At 36.1% G+C, this 18217-nt stretch overlaps 2 protein-coding genes across 3 annotated transcripts; both read left to right on the top strand.

The window, feature by feature from the left end:
- The first annotated feature begins 3286 nt into the window (after positions 1 to 3286).
- LOC121774474 (WUSCHEL-related homeobox 2-like) lies at positions 3287 to 4343 on the top strand. Its single transcript, XM_042171342.1, has 2 exons — positions 3287 to 3596; positions 4012 to 4343. The coding sequence occupies exons 1-2, from the start codon at positions 3287 to 3289 to the stop codon at positions 4341 to 4343; spliced, it is 642 nt and encodes a 213-aa protein (XP_042027276.1).
- A 5745-nt stretch (positions 4344 to 10088) lies between these two features.
- Positions 10089 to 17981, top strand: LOC121774618. 2 transcript variants are annotated; one of them, XM_042171484.1, is made up of 9 exons: positions 10089 to 10962; positions 11662 to 11850; positions 12418 to 12510; positions 12880 to 13062; positions 13147 to 13249; positions 13337 to 13522; positions 14142 to 16552; positions 16745 to 17408; positions 17485 to 17981. In XM_042171484.1, the coding sequence occupies exons 1-8, from the start codon at positions 10735 to 10737 to the stop codon at positions 17330 to 17332; spliced, it is 3981 nt and encodes a 1326-aa protein (XP_042027418.1). In that variant the 5' UTR covers positions 10089 to 10734; the 3' UTR covers positions 17333 to 17408; positions 17485 to 17981. The 2 variants fall into 2 exon arrangements, with proteins under 2 accessions (XP_042027418.1, XP_042027417.1); XM_042171483.1 differs by having other exon boundaries at positions 16742 to 17408.
- Positions 17982 to 18217: the final 236 nt, after the last annotated feature.

Genomic DNA, 18217 nt, shown 5'->3' with positions numbered 1-18217 from the left:
TCGTAATAGCCCATATATATTTGATGGGCTTGTGAATTTATGAAACCATTCTTGGTTGTTTCTCTTTTATAGAAACATCCTTGAATGTTTTATGTTCCACTTTCGATGTGTGACAAAATCATTCTTAGTTGTTTCTCATTTATAGAGACATACTTTTGATGTATGTCCTACATCAAAAGTGAAACATAAAACATTCAAGGAAGTCTCTATAAAAGAGAAACATCCAAGAATGATTTTGTCCCACATCGAAAGTGGAACATAAAACATTCAAGGATGTCTCTATAAAAAAAAACAACTAAGAATGATTTTGTCCCACATCGAAAGTGGAACATAAAACATTCAAGGATGTGTCTATAAAAGAAACAACCAAGAATGATTTTGTCCCACATCGAAAGTGAAACATAAAACATTCAAGGATGTCTTTTTAAAAGAGAAACAACCAAGAATGAGTTTGTCCCACATCGAAAGTGAAACATAAAACATTCAAGGATGTCTCTATAAAAGTGAAACAACCAAGAATGATTTTTTCCCACATCGAAAGTGGAACATAAAGCATTCAAGGATGTCTCTATAAAAGAGAAACAACCAAGAATCAGTTTGTCCCACATCAAAAGTGGAACATAAAACATTCAAGGATGTCTCTATAAAAGTGAAACAACCAAGAATGATTTTGTCCCACATCGAAAGTGGAACATAAAACATTCAAGGATGTCTCTATAAAAGAGAAACAACCAAGAATGAGTTTGTCCCACATCGAAAGTGGAACATAAAACATTCACGGATGTCTCTATAAAAGAGAAACAACCAAGAATGAGTTTGTCCCACATCGAAAGTGGAACATAAAACATTCAAGGATGTCTCTATAAAAGAGAAACAACCAATAACGATTTTGTTCCACATCGAAAGTGGAACATAAAACATTCAAGGATGTCTCTATAAAAGAGAAACAACCAAGAATGAGTTTGTCTCACATCGAAAGTGGAACATAAAACATTCAAGGATGTCTCTATAAAAGAGAAACAACCAATAACGATTTTGTTCCACATCGAAAGTGGAACATAAAACATTCAAGGATGTCTCTATAAAAGAGAAACAACCAAGAATGAGTTTGTCTCACATCGAAAGTGGAACATAAAACATTCAAGGATGTCTCTATAAAAGAGAAACAACCAAGAATGGTTTCTTAAATTCGCAAGCCCATCAAATATATATGGGTTATTACGAATTTCTTGTATTCATTTGTAAAAATTGATATTAAATATAAAAATCAATTTTTATAAATAATTTTTTTTTTAAAATTTCGGTTGAACCGCCGGTTCATGAACCGGAACCGGCGGTTCAGGCAAAAAACCGGTGGTTTTGAACCGCCTGGTGAACCGGCGGTTTTTTGAACTGGAACCGGAACTGTCGGGAGGTAGGCGGGCCGGTTCAGGTTCAAGCATTTCCTGAACCGTGAACCGCCGGTTCATGAACCGGAACCGGTGGTTCGTGACCCTTGTGCATGGCTAGCTGTGAGGACCCTAATACATCCATATATATATAATATAATATAATATATTAAATTAATAGAATATATATATATATATATATATATATAATAGTATTATATTTAAAATATAATTCAGTTATTTGTTTTTTTGGTTTTTTTTTGCCAGAACCGAAAAACCGAAATTTTTGGATTTTCAAAACCGAACCAAACCGAAAAACCGAAAAAACCAAACCGAATTTCAGAATTTCGGTTTGGTTCGGTTCAGATATTTGGTTTTTGGTTTTTTTGCTCACCCCTATTTACATTTATCTTGTGCATTAAAACTCGTGTCCTCCAAAATGTACATATTTTTATGGGACGGAGGGAATACGTAGAACTTTTGAAGTCATCTTCCGATGTTCATACTCCATAATTTATCAAATACTTTCTTTGTCCACCAATAAACTTCTCATTTTTGTCATTTTTGTCCGTGCACCAATAAACTTTTAATTTCTTTTTTACTACTTTTGATAATGGACTTCACATTCCACTAATTTTATCTTACCCACATTGAATTATAAAACTAATACTATATAAATGTAAGACCCGCCTTCAACTAACACTTTCAACATTTTTTTACTATGTTTCTTATAATTTGTATCCGATCAAATGTGCCCTTTTATTGATGGACAGAAGGAGTACGGAAGTATTAGTCTACGCTACAGTTTTTTTATAGTTACGTGAACACAAATTTATCGTTATTTAAGAAACCATCATTTGAAGGATCTTAATGTAACACATTTTTACTTTATTTAAAAGTGATTAATTTAGAGAAACAATTGTAATATCCCATGAGTCCTGCCTTTAGATTTTAAGAACTCTATTGTAGGAAGATCTTGCACATCTTTCTTATCACCTTTCCCTCATTTTTTTTGGGAATTGGAGGACAAACGCATTTAATTTAACTTTACAAAAAGTAAAGCTTCAAAATTTAGTACCCATAAAATTGAATGTTGCTATTCCTCAAAATCCAAAATTTTAGTATCATGAAAACTTGATATCCATGCTTATAATCATATGCCGAATTAACCAAAAGCCGCATACCTATATTCATTCATTAATATTGCTCCCATCAAAGCAAGAGGTAATTAGTATTATTAACTCCAATTTAATAAGATGTGATCACCAAAGAACCTAAAGTTAAAGAAAGCTATTCCACATATATCCAATCAAATCTTTTAAAAATAAGGAGTTGCGTAAATCTTTCCTTTTGTTTTTAACGATAGGTAGTAGAGAGCTCTATAGATAGAAGCAAAATCAAGTCTCATATTTCAAAGCAAACCTTTTGCAATAAATCTACACATCTATGTCTCACCTTTTCTTTGCTCCACCAACGAGTAAAGGAGTCGTCTCAATTTCTCACCTCTGAATCAACTCAAACTCTCATCATCCTACCAATCTCCCTTTCTCTCTCTCTCTCCACTCTATCTAGTCTTCTGCAATTCCCAAAGACTAGGCCCTATACTCCTCATTTAATTCTCCCAAATCTACCCCTACTTTCAATCCCAATGTACCCCCTCCTGTAGGGGCATTTTCGTCATTCCATGCATGCCTCAGCCGCTACCCTCCATGTTTTAAGAGATGTTTCTGCACCAAAAACTATACGCATGCAATGCAAATTATCTTGTGTGTGTGTATTTTTTCCCTTGTTCGACTCTTTTTTCCATATGATTGGTTGATTTCTAGGGCTAGTGGTCTACTTCGCCCTTTTCCCATCCCTATAAAATGGGCACATTACGTACTAATCAGATCACAACAATGGAGGGGGAAAGGGAAGATCAGAATGTAGGAAATGGAGGGTCGAGATGGAATCCAACGAAGGAGCAGATAAACATGCTGGAAAGCTTGTACAAGCAGGGCTTGAGAACCCCAACTGCTGAGCAGATTCAGCAGATCACTGCAAGGCTCAGAGATTATGGCTACATCGAGGGCAAAAACGTCTTTTACTGGTTCCAGAACCATAAAGCCAGGCAGAGGCAGAAGCAGAAGCAGAAGCAGGAGACTTTTGCTTTCTATAATCGCTTTCTCCATTCGCCTACTCCTCTTTTTCCTCCTCCTTACCAGAATGGTATGTGTGATTAATTTGTGTATCACATTTTGCATTACTTTTAGTGCCTTTCTTGATTCATTTTTCACACCACTACTATGTTTGATGTCCTTTCATATTCTATTATGTAATACTACCACTAAAGAATGGATTTTTATAGTATGAAATTACAAAAGAAGCTAATGATCACATGCTAAAGAATGGATTTTTATTCGACCCAAAAAAAAGATTGGATTTTTATCTACCATCTTAGTCACATGCTAATAATGGGTGTGTTTTATTGGGATTTTGGATCCTTATGAGACTGATTCCTAAAAAGGTTTCATTTGCTTGAATGTGTATTATCTCAAAAACAGCTTCTTGCAAAACTAGAATCTTCATATTTCTGCATTTTTTTCACTACAGATTAATGATCCATATTTGCTACATTTTGCAGTGATTTGCAGCCCATGCTACCTTCCTACATCAAAGAATGATGCAATGTATTACCAGCAGCATCCCAAGGTACAACTCCCCACTGCATCAGGTGGTTTCAAGAGGTCAAGAACAAGCACTGATTCCCAATCAATGGAGCATATAAGCTGCAGCAGCCATGATCAGGAAACACTGGATTTATTTCCAATCCACCCCTCCGGGATTTTGCAGTCAAGAAGTCATGATAATGATCAGAATGAATTCAAGAACCCTAGTTTTAGTGCAGATAATTCACCAAAGCTGTCAACTTCTAGTGATGATCAACCCTTTTTCAATTTCTTTTCTGGGAATTGAAATTGGTGTTGATTGTGAGAGCAGAATTTATATAGGAAAGTTCTAATTAAAGTTTCCTGGAAAAGTGTGGTATTTATCAAGGTTCACTGAATTCTAGGTTATTTTCAGGGATGACTGACAGAATCTATTGATTGTGGGTTGAATTTTCTGTTTTTTTTAATCAAGAATTTTTGTTTTTGCACAATTTTCTTCTTGTGGATTTTGAAGTAATGTTGCTGTTTTTGGGAGGTTGAGCTACTGACACCAAACATTGCTTCTCTCTTTTGGCCATGGACAAAAATGCTGTTTGTGTTCGAGAGAGAAGAGAGTTCTTTATTACTACTGCACCCTCCTTCCACTAATGAGATTGCGTTCTAGTGAGAAATTTGATAAAGTTAGAGAATTAGAAAAAAATAAGTAAAGTATGGGAGAAAGGAGAAAAAGTGGATAAAATATGGTAGAGATCTCATTTTTAGAAATGAGACTAATTTTTTTGGACATCCCAAAATAGTAAAATGTGACTATTTTTCGTAAATGGAAGGAGGAATACATTACTCCATAATACTCCTTTTCATCTAATATTCCTTGGAAGTCGATATGTCAATTATTTATTAGTAATTTACTTTACATTGTTAACATTATAATAAATTTTTGAGATCGTGACTATTTATAGGTATACTCACTCCAATTTTTATTATTACGCACTTTTGGTTATGCACGGATTTTAATGCATAGTGTGGAATGTGAGACCTATTACTATTTATAGAAATAATGAACTGAGAATCCTATTCACGGATAGAACAAAATGGCAAACCGAGACTCCTATTCACGAAGGAGAGTGTAGTATCTTAACTTAATAAGCCTTCCCATGTACTATTTTATTTTAGATAAAGAAGTAGACAAACTAATTTTAATAAAAGGCCAAGTATTATAATAGCCCATTTCATCAAAAAATGTGTAAAAAAGACGTGTGAACTCTTTGCAATCTCCCTCTGAGTCTCATCTATTTTTCCCATTGATATTCTCTCTCCCCTTCATTTACGGCAAAGGCCGAAGGATTATGGGAGGAGATCCACCGCTCGGAGTTAAGGCGGAGCACGATGGGGTCAAAGGGTGAGCTGTGCGGGATCTCGGCTGTCCATTAATGAAGTTTCCGGCAGCACTCGTCGGACGATGGTCACCTGGTCCGTAGTTAGTACCTGTATATTTTAACTTTTTCATAAATTAGAAAAGTTAATAGATTATTATTATTATTATTAGATTAATAAAAATATAAAGTTAATAAACATTAAAATTTAAAAAGTTAATAAAAAATGTTCTTGGGTGTATAATTATATTTACTGTTTAGTAGAGTATCACTCTAAAATTCCCTATGTCCCACTTTAGAAGTCTAGGTTGGAATATTCCATAAATGGTATTAGACCTCATATTCCACTAATATTTTTCCACTCACATTTTATTATAAAACTAATATAAAAAGGTAGGACCCACATTCCACTATTTTTTTTCACCAACTTTTCTTTACATTTCTTAAAACTCGTGCCGAACTCAACCGAGACTCATAAAATGGGACGGAGGGAGTATTTACTATCGATAATGATTTCTCATTTACTTCATTATAACTTGAACTCCTTTCTAATCTTAGTCAGAGGAGAAACATAACAATAGGGAATAATAAAAATATACATCGATCTTGAATTTGTTGGAATATAGAGTTCGGTCAACCCAGTTTTACCAGGTCATGTAAATGACCCAAATGTTTATTTTGTAAAACTAAATAATATAGAATTAATCTATATTCAGAGTAGATGATCATGATGTATCATGTATTCATTTTTGCTTAACATATTCTTAGTGAGTTATGTCATAATAATATGGAAATATAAGATTATATATTAATTAATTCCGCATTGGACATGTAGACCAAAACGTGACTAATAAGCATATGTAATTTGACATGTAACTGTCCATGCGTGCACATTTATAAGGTCGTCTAGATACGTCCCTCGAACGAACAATGATGTCCAAATACATCCATCTAAGCTCATGCTCCATGATAAACTCTGTAATGTCCGACCATAACAATCAAGCATTAATGACAAAGTTGTTGACTCTACATTCATTTCATAGGCTCCGGATGTAGTAGGCTTAGCCTATAAATAGAAAGACATACCTATGCATTGTCTATACCAAGACGCACTTGAAATCTATACATCCATAACATAATCTCTCTCTCCCCGTATTGTTCTTCTATTGCCATAATCCAGTTCGTTCGTTGGAACTCTTTTGTCAGCGATGCTGCAACTGCTACATCAGAGACGAAGTCGTTTTATCTTTGAGGAGGATCGCCAAATCCGATAGCACTATCTGGATGCATCTCGTCTTACGGAAATGGAACTTTCTAGACTTGGCTAATTTACGATTTATAGTTTCATTTTTTGTATTTCAATTACTTTCAGTTTTCTAATCTACTTCCTCAATCATTTTTGTTTTCATTTAAAGTAGATTACATCTGACAAGCTCTATTCCTAGACTCAGCTTCTAAAAGGGCTTGTTATTTTGATGTCAACCTTCCACTTTTTTATAGATGTTCTTTTCACTAAAAACACTCATATTTCACCGACGAAAATGTTGGACAATACAAACAGATGTTAAAATTAGCAACGGATCCTTACCAGATTATGCGGATCGGTGTTGGCGGCGGGTAATACTAATAATGATATGAACATATGTTGCATCTTTTCTTATTACACTACTTAATTAATTAACGTTTATTAATTTTTAATTATATTAAAATTAAAAAATAATCAGATGCATCGTGTATTTGTGTATCCGGCTTCAAGTGGTGAACACAATTTGTCCGTCTTCAATGCCAAAAATAGATCAATAGTTATTCATTTTGTGTGATTTTTATATCCTTTTTCATTTATTAATACTAATGATATGAATATTGCTATTTTTCCAACTCAAGTTTTAATAGACAATGCTTATCATACTTCAACGAAGATGTTTAATTCTTTTTAACAGTAACACGTTAGTTTTAATCAACTACTATCGAAATAAACATTCTAGTTCTTGCTCATGATTAAAGGTTGGAATCCACATCATTGAAAAGATTTGGGCTTAGAGTTAAATTAGAAATGTTAGCACAAAATTGAACATCTTTTATCCTATTACTTTTGACTTTTTTTTACCATGACCCAAAATGACATTTCATAAGTATATTGTTTATAGGGACATGTTATATGGTTTAGTTGGTGGATAAGCTTTGGGTGGATAAGCTTTGGGTGGAGCCTTGTCGACTCCACAATTTGTTGAGAAGTGAAGTGATTTTATTATTTTGATGTTATATTGTGATTTGAGTATCTTTGAGGCTGATTAATTATGTTTAAGTATGCTATATTATGTGTTTGGATACTAATTAGTTAGAAGGTTCAACAATGTGTCTATCTAAACTTTCTATTTCAAAAATGAGACTATTTTTTTGGATATCCTAAAATGGCAAAATGAGAGATGGATGGAGTATAAACTAAAAATGAGTCTAATATTTCACTATCTTTTTCATTCATTTTCTCATGCCGAACTCAAATGGAACTTCTAATAGCAGACGAAAGAAGTATATAGTAGTATCACATTCTTGTAACTGTTCTTAAGTATGTGTTGTGTATTTTCGAATTAGTTACTCCCTCTGTCCCATTTAAGATGACAATCTTTCCTTTTTTGTTTGTCCCAATCAAGATGACCAATTTTCAATTTTGAAAATAACTTCATCTCTCGTCTCTTCTCATTAAAATATTCAACTACCTTTTTCCCCTCTACTTAATTCTACCTAATAACACTTTCTAAAATCCCGTGCCACTCAAGAACATGGTCATCTTGAGTGGGACGGAGGGAGTACATAATTGGGTAAGCTAGTTGATGAAGTATACAATTACATAATCGTGGCGACTGACCAGAATGACTCGTCTATCATCGACTAGGGATGTCAATGTAACCCGAACCCGCGGGCCAGCCCGAATAACCCGATAAAAATACAGGGTTAGGGTTGTAATTTCGCAGCCCGAATTTAAAATTGGGCCATTCGGGCTGACCCGTTCGGGTTGTCGGGTTATGCGGGCTGACCCGATCGGGTTACGGGTCGGCCCGTCGGGTTGAAGGCTTCTACACCGTGAGCAGTTTTTGTAACGGTCATAACTTTCTTTACAAAGCTCCGATTGAGGTGTGCAATATATCCACGCGAAGCTCTTTCGAAGACGAAGAGAATAATATGTATTAGAGGTTTATCAGACTTCAAAATTACGAGAAACATTGACTCAAACAAGGCTGCTGCACATCCACATATTTTGTATACATTTTCTAATCCATTTTCTATCATTTCTCAACAAACATGTAAACATACCAAAATATAGAAATATAATCAAAATCATCCAAGACAACCCTTTAAAACCATGCAAAATCCAAATACATCAACCAACTATAAAAGATCACGAAAAAAATCACTATGTGGTTCATGGATTCATAAATACTCGTATATAAAAGCTTTCTTTTAGTATGTTTCCAATATAATAGTGGAAAGTGTTTTGACGCCGCTTCGTCATTTAATTATGCGTACTTTGATGATTCTTAAAACAAAGATAAATTATTATTTGACTTATTTACAGCTGGAATAAATTAAATTTGACCAATCATAATTCAAGAAAATTTAGAGTTACTCCAATTAGCTAGCATCTTGATAATTCACTTTTTAACAATTCAAAATATTTTTGTTACATCTACGATGCACCTCTCACGTTATGAAAATTTTATTTAACGAATTGATTTATGTTTGAATTTTGAAACAAAGTGTTGATTTATATTTTAAATACATAAACATAAACATAAACATACTATTGATAGATATTTTGTAAATAATTATGTAATGAATAAGTTATTTAAATTTAAATAACTTAATCTTTTTTAAAAATATTAAAGAAAATTAAAAATACATATTTCATTGTTGAATGATTAATTAAAAATATGTATATAATTAAAGAAAATTTAAAATACGTATTATTTTTTTGAAAATATTAAAAGAATTAAAAATACGTATTGATCCGAATAACCCGGTGGGTTAGCCCGAAACCCGAAGGGTTAGGGTTAGGGTCGAACTTTTATAACCCAAAAAAATCATAATCCGAATAGCCCGTACCCCAATGGCCCAATAACCCGAACGGGTTGGCCCGAACCCGAACGGGTTGGCCCGATTGACATACCTATCATCGACAATCACACATCCCCTATTGCAACTATTTAAAGTCAATTGTAACAGATTACAAATTTAGGCTTGGTATGGTTAAAAGAAAATTGAGCACCAAAACATTGGGCATCCACATCCCATTTTAGATAAGCACTACTACGAATTCTTATCTCCATTTCTTTAATCCTTGTCCATTAAAAAACACTGAAATACATAATTTCATAAATCTGAGTTTTTTAATTTTAAACTATTTTTTTGACTTTAAAAATACTTCGTTGGTTGTAAAAGAACGAACGCATATACAACACAGAACAAAACATTGTTAATAAAAAATGACGAGATTGATCCATCCAATTTAGGAACTATGAAGGGAAAATAAGAAAAAATTTGAAAGCCCATCCCAGTTTTTTTGAACAAAATATTAATATAACAAAAGAAATTAAATTAATTTGTATTTTTAAATACAGTTAATTAGTTTAACTATTTATGTGATATGCAGTTAATAGTGAGTGATCTTAGTCTATCTCAAACTGTCTACGCTTCTCGTCATCATTTTACCAAAAATTGTTCCACCATTTCCACACACACATTCAAAATTAATCAAATTCCTCACAACGAACGTCATACCAGTTTCAACAGTTTCCCCTCGTTAAGAATTCCCAATTTTACACACTGTTCCACAATTAATACATCCAATCAATTTTTCATCCGTGTTCGATGCTTCCTTTTTCTTCAAATTAAGTAATATCGAATGATGTTATTGGATTTTGCGACGGCATTTCCGTGATTCCGGGTTTGAATTAGGGTTTTGTTTCAGATTACTTGATCCACTTTATCCTTTTTCTTTAGCTTTTGGGTAGGGTTTGGTGTTTCTTAAAGTAATATCTTTTGGGGATTATAATGTATGCCATACGGTATTGAATTTCTTGTATCATTTGTTGCAATTTTTTCCAAGTATATACAGTATATCTATCATAAAGTTGACGCCTAGAGCTGCTTGTTTCCACATTAGGGTTAGATTCTGCATTCTGCGGGAGAAAAGCTCCATTTTTGTTGCTTCAATTTCATTGGTGGTTTGAGGAAAGAAAAGTTGGCTCAATATATATCTGAAAAGGGATTGGTGGTCCTTGTTTTGTTGGTGCAAATATTAGTTCTGTTTTAGAGAAGGTGTTAGTGATGGGAGAACATGAAGGATGGACTGAGACAGATGAGCAATTGCCCAATGGGCTCTTACCCGGGGCAGGGTCTGTTATGCGTGCCCTGGATACAGAGCGGTGGATGAAGGCGGAGACGCGGACTGCAGAGCTCATTGCCTGCATTCAACCCAACCAGCTATCCGAGGAGCGCAGGAATGCTGTTGCGGATTATGTGCAGCGGCTCATCATGAAGTGTTTCCCATGTCAGGTTGTTGGAATGAATGCAGAGTTCTATTTTGTTGTATTGCAACTTAAAGTTTAAAGCGGTGCTAATCGATAAATGCAGTTGGTTTTTGCATAATTTTTTACATGGCACCACCAATTCATAATTTGCTAGTCTTTACCTTGCAACGTTTTCTATTTTGCATTTTCTTATGTTGGTCCAAGTATTTGCTGATATAATTTGATACACGTTCTCTGAAACTAGGTTAAGTTATGAGTGAGCCCATGGTTATCAGGTGAGGTAACTGATATAGGAGTAGAAAACAAATCTGTTATCTTACCGAGTGTCTCTCTGCTGGAGAAAATAAGCTCAGGTAGATTTACAGCGCACAGGGTGGGCATGAACTTCATCTTATCAGTCAAATGAGCTGCTTTTCTAGATGGGAAAAGCATCAATATCTGATGTTGAATGGATAGAAATAAGATGTGTACAGTATCAGAAACCCAGGGTGACTATATACCGAGAGCCATGAAATATAGAAGTGAAATGCAATTTTAGTTCTTTCATGATTCTGACAAAGTATCATCCTCAGGATACTTTTATGATTCTGACAAAGAGTCATTCTCAAAATTTCTATTATGACTCAGACAAAGTATCATGCTCAAAATGTCCTATGTACTCTCTAAGGATATTTGTAGTTTTTCCTTTGTTTAGGTCTTTTTTAACCCTTTTCCTGCTCCACAGGTCTGCACCTTTGGTTCAGTCCCCTTGAAGACATATCTGCCTGATGGAGACATTGATCTGACTGCTTTCAGTCAGAATCAGAATTTGAAGGATACGTGGGCCAATCTGGTTAAAGATGTTCTGCAGAGAGAGGAAAAGAATGAAAATGCTGAGTTTCGTGTGAAGGAGGTTCATTATATTCAAGCTGAAGTATGTGCTCTTTCTAATCCCTATATACTTTGATATTTTACTTTTTGTCTTTGCTTTTGATAGTCAATTTCTCGCCCTTATCTAAAACAAGTAAAAGAATAGTTTGGATTTTTTTTCTAATTCTTTCCAACTCTCCAAATCCTTGCTTGCTTTGTTTGAACACATTGTATCAGACATGTAATGGAAGATTCGCACAACTCGCACCGCACACATGGATTCGGGGCCAGGGTTAATCATCTAATCTTCTCCTGATAGTCTGGTGATCTTTTTTGGTGCATCCAGAGTTCCTAATTCAGTCTTTTTGTTGGGGATTTGTCACTGTTTATATAATGCAGTGTGGAGAATGAGCAGTTAAATGGGTATAGACTTTTAATTTTCCTAACACAGAGCCAATTTAATGAGTGGCATATGATGATGGCGGATGTTATATCAGTTTAGTAGGTTTATCAAGATGGAACTGGTTATTGTACTGTGGTGAATATTTTCATGTCAATGCTGTCTTAAGTTAGTAGTTGCTATTCTGTACTAATGAATGTCCTTTTCTTTTATGTCCCTTCTGCGTCTCAGGTCAAGATAATTAAATGTCTTGTGGAAAATATTGTGGTGGACATATCTTTTAATCAAGTTGGTGGCTTGTGTACACTCTGCTTCCTTGACGAGGTAAGTATTTTCCGATTTACTAACCGAATTTTTGCAGCACAAGTTATAGTGCTCCCTCCATCCCTGAAAAGATGTCACACTTTTCTTTTTGGTTTGTCCCAGAAGAGATGGCGCTTTTGTATATTTGGAAGAAAAAAACATCATTAATACATCCAACTACTTTCTCCTACTCTCTTCATTATTACCTCAATTATTTTTTTCTCTCTCTGCATTAATATATTCAAATATCTTTTCTCTCTACACTTAACACACTAAACCACATCTCTTGAAATCCTGAGCCATTCCTCAAGTGTGACATCTTTTGACTGACGGAAACCTCAAGACGAATACTTGTTGTCTCACCACATTATTCCATGTTTGGTTTCCCAGATCGATAATCTGATAAGTCAGAATCATCTGTTCAAGCGTAGTATTATATTAATCAAAGCGTGGTGCTATTATGAAAGCCGCATATTGGGCGCTCATCATGGACTCATATCTACTTATGCCCTGGAGACTTTAGTTCTTTACATCTTTCATGTTTTCAACAATTCCTTTCATGGACCACTTGAGGTGACTTATTTCTTTTGTTTGTTTGTATACAAGTTTATTTTCTTTCTCGATTGTTCTCCTGAGAACTTATGTAAAACTTTGCAGGTCCTATATCGTTTTCTGGAGTTCTTTAGCAATTTTGACTGGGAGAACTTTTGTGTTAGCTTATGGGGACCTGTAGCTATTAATTGCCTACCTGATGTAACTGGTATTAAAAATTCAGATTTTTTTATAATTCATGCCCTGTATGCCATTTCTTTCCTTGGTACAATGTCTTGTGTGCTGTATTTTGCAGCGGAACCTCCTAGGAAGGATAGTAGGGAGTTGCTACTTAGCAAGTTGTTTCTTGAAGCTTGTAGCTCTGTGTATGCTGTTTTTCCTGGTGGCCAGGAAAGTAATGGTCAGAAATTTTCTTCCAAGCATTTTAACGTGATTGATCCCTTACGAGTGAACAACAACCTTGGACGAAGTGTTAGTAAAGGTAAGTTCGAGTAGTTTTAATGTGTAATAATTCTTAAGTTCTCTCTCTCTCTTTTTTGTTTCCATATTTGACCTTTGCACAAGTCTTAGCTGCATATACGTTCTCCAACCTCTTCTTCTCTTAATATTTCATAAGTATAGCTATATGGATTTAGTGCCTGATTTGTTTTAAAAATCTTTTTTACAACGAGGTGTAGTAACATAGAGTAACGTGAATTTGAAATGTATATGATCATTGCAGTTGCAAAGAGTATGATACTTATAAATACCTGTCCAGTAATATTTCCTTGGGGCAAGGCTGAATCTGTTTGTAACCTGAGGGAGCTGTATCTGATATATAATAAAGAGTTAAGGATGAATTGATTTTTTTCTTAATAGATGTATGCCACTAAATTAGGGCACTTTTAAATAAATCAGTTTTCTGATACACATTTTCTTTCATATTGGGTTTATTGGAGAATGAATGTTATGTATAATTTTCTTTATTATGATCCTTGAGTAAATTGACCTCTTAAATTCTTTTATTGTACAACGATGGCCTCCAACAGTTAGCAATGTATTGATATTCGTTTTCCTGACTCATTATAATTTCATGGAAATGATACGCTGTCTATTTCCAGGTAACTTTTTCAGAATACGAAGTGCATTTGCTTTTGGAGCTAAGAGACTGGCACGGTTACTTGACTGCCCAAAAGAAAACTTAGACTTTGAAGTCAATCAGTTCTTTATGAATACATGGAAGAGACATGGAAGTGGTCATCGCCCCGATGCACCAGGAGTTGAGTGCTTGAGATTGTCAACTCCAGATAGTCCCCATGAGCTTCGTAATTCCAATAATGGGAGGAAGGCAAAAGAAAGCTCTAATGCTCATGGGGTAGAGGTTCGGAGCACTCATACTCACAACGTTTCCTATCAACACGGTGAAAACTCACATAGGATGTTTCCCATGACAAGTGATTTGTCTTCAGCTTCACACTCACTCAGCTTAAAAAGTCAATTCAATTTAAACAGCTTGCAGGTCACTGATCATACTGGAAGTAATACCGTCCCTGATCAGGTTGTACTTACTGATAAGAACCAGAGAGTTCTGAGTGCAGATCATTCGGCAAATGACACTGAGGGAAGGCGTCTTTTTGCCCGAACACACTCTAGTCCTGAACTGACTGATAACTATAGTGATGTCTCATCACAAGTACAACATGGCAGACATGGAGAAAATACAGATGCTCGTGCTGCTCATTCTAGATTGGATTCGAGTTGTAGGAGGAACGGGTTTGGGCCAGAGACTTTGTTTACCCACAACAATCATACTTCAGTTGAAGATACAGTGGCAAGATCACATCTAAGTCTTGATACTTCTGCCGCCAATAGTGTTTCAAATAGCTACGCCCTAAGTGAAGAGTTTTCAACCACCTCTGGAACACAGCTGATGCACCCGGAAGATCAAGATATTGTGAATATGATGGCGTCTGCTTCACTTCAAGGGTTCAATGGCCAAGTTCAAGTTCCAGTTAATTTAACGTCAGGTCATCTACCTTATTCTATCCCTCCATCCTTTCTTGCTTCTATGGGGTACAATCCACAGAATTTTCCAGGATTTGTCCCTGCAAATATCCCTATGATCGACCCATCATTCACACACTTACAATTTCCTCACGGTTTGGTATCACCCCAATTGACTCAATATTTCCCGAGCATTGGACTTAATTCATCTGAAGAGTCACTTGACCGAATCAATGAGAATTTTGGTCGTATAGACTCGGGAGAAGCCAATAATGAGTTTTTGCAGGAACAAGATTCTAGATCGTCTTGTCCGTATGATCTCGAGAATGGAAATTTGGACACACTCCAAATTCACGAAAAACCATCAGTATCACCGTCGGGTTTAAAATATATTCCTCCACAATCTCGAGTAACTGCCTCTAGCAGTACGAGAACTCAGCAAAGGCATGTGAGGGAAAAACGGGGAGCAGAGAGGGATACTATTGATAGTTCTCTGGAGCAGGATATCAATGTTGGTGAGGTTCATACTGATGAAAAATCAGGCAATTCAAGGTTCTCATCAGCGGCCCATAGTAATTCTTTGAGAAGTAGAACTTCTTCAGAGAGCTCCTGGGATGGATCATCAGGGAAGGCACCTAAATTTTCGAAAGAGAAAAGGGGAAAGAAAATTGCAACAGATCTAATTAACAACCACGTAAAAGGTAAAGTTATGTCTGAGCACGCATCAAATGACACAGATGATGACCAGGAGCGGGGTTCACTGTCAAATTTGGTGACTGAAGTCACTGAAAGATACCCTGAGTCTGAGCCGGATGTGTCTTCGCATGTTTCTAGGCACCGTATGCCCGACTCTGAGGTTGCTCAGACTAGTGGATCAGACTCAATGATGCCCTTTGCCCCAGTACTGATTGGTCCTGGCTCAAGGCATAGAATGAGTGAGAATTCCGGGGTAATTGCATTCTACCCGACTGGTCCTCCAATCCCTTTCCTTGCGATGCTTCCGGTTTATAACATTCCACCAGAGGCAGGTATAGCGGATGCATCAAGTGGGCTTTTCGGAGGTCATGAGACTGTGAATGATAGTGAATCTGTAATGAACATCAATCCCAAGGGATTAGATCAATTACAGGAGTTACATTCCTCGAGATCCTTACTAGGAATCTCAACTAATGAGACATCCAAAGAACGGAAGCCTGATATTCTTAATAGTGACTTTGTAAGCCATTGGCAAAGCTTACAATTTGGAAGGGTCTGTCAGAATCCTCGGTACCAAGGGCCTTCTGCATTTCCTTCACCTGTCATGGTTCCACCATCTTTTGTACAGGGTCAACTTCCATTCGACAATCTTGGTAGACCACTTTCAACCAATGCAAACTTGTTCTCTCAGCTTATGACAAATTACGGCCACCGTATGGTTCCTATTGCTCCCCTTCAGTCAGTTTCCGGGCGACATCCCAATATATATCAAAGCTACATGGATGATGTGCCAAGATATCGTAGTGGAACCGGAACATACTTGCCTAATCCTGTAAAAACCACTTCTTATTATGATTCTATTTTTTTTTCTTTTGCTTATAATTTTCACTGATCTGTTGTCATTACACAAATTGCTAGAATATTATCATCTTGGGTACTATTTTAGGTCCTTGCTTGCTTCTATGTTTTAGCACTCCCCATCGAGTATAGTATCTTAACGGTTTTGTTTTCATTGTTTCAGAAGATTACTAGTAGGGATTACCACTCGTCAGGCAGCAGAAGAGGGAACTATAACCATGACAGAAATGATAACTTGGACAAAGAGGTGAAGTGGAATGCTAATTCAAAATCAAGGGCTGCTTCACGTAGTCACAACAGAAACCAGACTGAGAAAGCTAACCCTCGAACTGAACGTTACTCTCATGGAGAGGGTCGAGGTGACCGTTTTTGGAACTCCTACAGGAATAACTCAACCCCATCTTACCAGTCTCAGAATGTTCATTTGCACTCAAATTTTGGTCAAGATGGTCCTCAGAATGTGGCATACGACATGTACCCTTTGGCAGCGATGAATCCTAATGGAGTTTCAAACGGACCTTCGGTTCCACCAGTTATGATGCTGTATCCATTTGATCATGATGCTGCCTATGTTTCTAATAACGAACAGCATGATTTTGGTTCTCTTGGTCAATCCAGCTTGCCCGATGTAAATGAGCAATCCCAGCTAAATGATGGCAATCGTGCCAGAGCATCTGAGGATCATAGACTGCATGGGAGCTCTGCACACTGCTCCCCCCCAGATCAACCATCTTCGCCTCACCATCATGGGTAATGCTGCACAGGTTTTGGTGTTCTTTTAACTCCAGAAGAATACGTGTTTCGAATCACTGCTACAAATTAATAAACAGGTTAGCATCATTTAGTATCCCCGTATACATTTATTCCCTATGTTTTTGTGGTTATAGATCTTTCCTCTCCCAACAGGAGGGTTCGATAACGCGCCCAGCTACACTGTCTTTAAGGAACATTCTGTTGAAGGATGATAATATTCCAGTCTAACTTTGGTTCCGACAGCAATGGCTGGAACGGGTGCAGCTCCCGTATTGTTGCTCATGTACAGAATGCAGCTTGGCTTGGACCTCATGTCTCAGTAATTGTGCTCAAGAATGGGCCTTCGACGTGGTTCTTGTATGTAGAATAGAAAACCAACTCTGACCTTTACCAATTTGGGAACTGGAGCTGTAGTTAGTTACCAACACATTTTTGCCTTTTTTGGTTTGCTCTGCCTTAGCGTATCACATTATTATTTCATATACAAGTGATCTAGAATTAGAGTTCCATTTTTAGACTATTTTTTGTTTTATTCCCTTAGATTTTCCTCATAGGATTTTAATCATAAGATCTGTTTGTATCAGCTTCATCTCCAATACCAATGTCAAATACTTCTTCCGTACTACAAGAATATGCACTATTTCTTTTTAGTCCATTTCACAAGAATATGCACTTTCCAATTTTGAAAACTCTTAGTCTCTAATGAGGTGAGATCTGTTCTTCCAGTAATAATACTTTAATTACTTTTCTCTGTAATCTCTCTTACCTAACCAATTTTGCATTAAAATCTGTGTCGAGCCTAAATTGCATATTCTTTGGGGACGGAGTGAGTATTAAATTTTGGTGGACATTTCCTCTCCGTTTTCAACTCCAGGTTCTTGTAACT

This window comes from Salvia splendens, chromosome 17 (assembly GCF_004379255.2).
Source record: "Salvia splendens isolate huo1 chromosome 17, SspV2, whole genome shotgun sequence".
NCBI classification, from domain to species: domain Eukaryota; kingdom Viridiplantae; phylum Streptophyta; class Magnoliopsida; order Lamiales; family Lamiaceae; genus Salvia; species Salvia splendens.
The sequence above is the reverse complement of the archived record's forward strand: the minus strand, read 5'-3'. Positions and strand labels throughout refer to the sequence as shown.

Bases quoted from the DNA above. Each gene is read 5' to 3' on its own strand.
- LOC121774474 (XM_042171342.1), top strand. From the start codon at position 3,287: ATGGAGGGGGAAAGGGAAGATCAGAATGTAGGAAATGGAGGGTCGAGA. The intron at 3,597-4,011 runs GTATGTGTGATT...TACATTTTGCAG, and splicing joins TCCTCCTCCTTACCAGAATG to TGATTTGCAGCCCATGCTAC.
- LOC121774618 (XM_042171483.1), top strand. From the start codon at position 10,735: ATGGGAGAACATGAAGGATGGACTGAGACAGATGAGCAATTGCCCAAT. The intron at 13,250-13,336 runs GTATTAAAAATT...TGTATTTTGCAG, and splicing joins TTGCCTACCTGATGTAACTG to CGGAACCTCCTAGGAAGGAT. The intron at 16,553-16,741 runs GTAAAAACCACT...TCATTGTTTCAG, and splicing joins GAACATACTTGCCTAATCCT to AAGATTACTAGTAGGGATTA.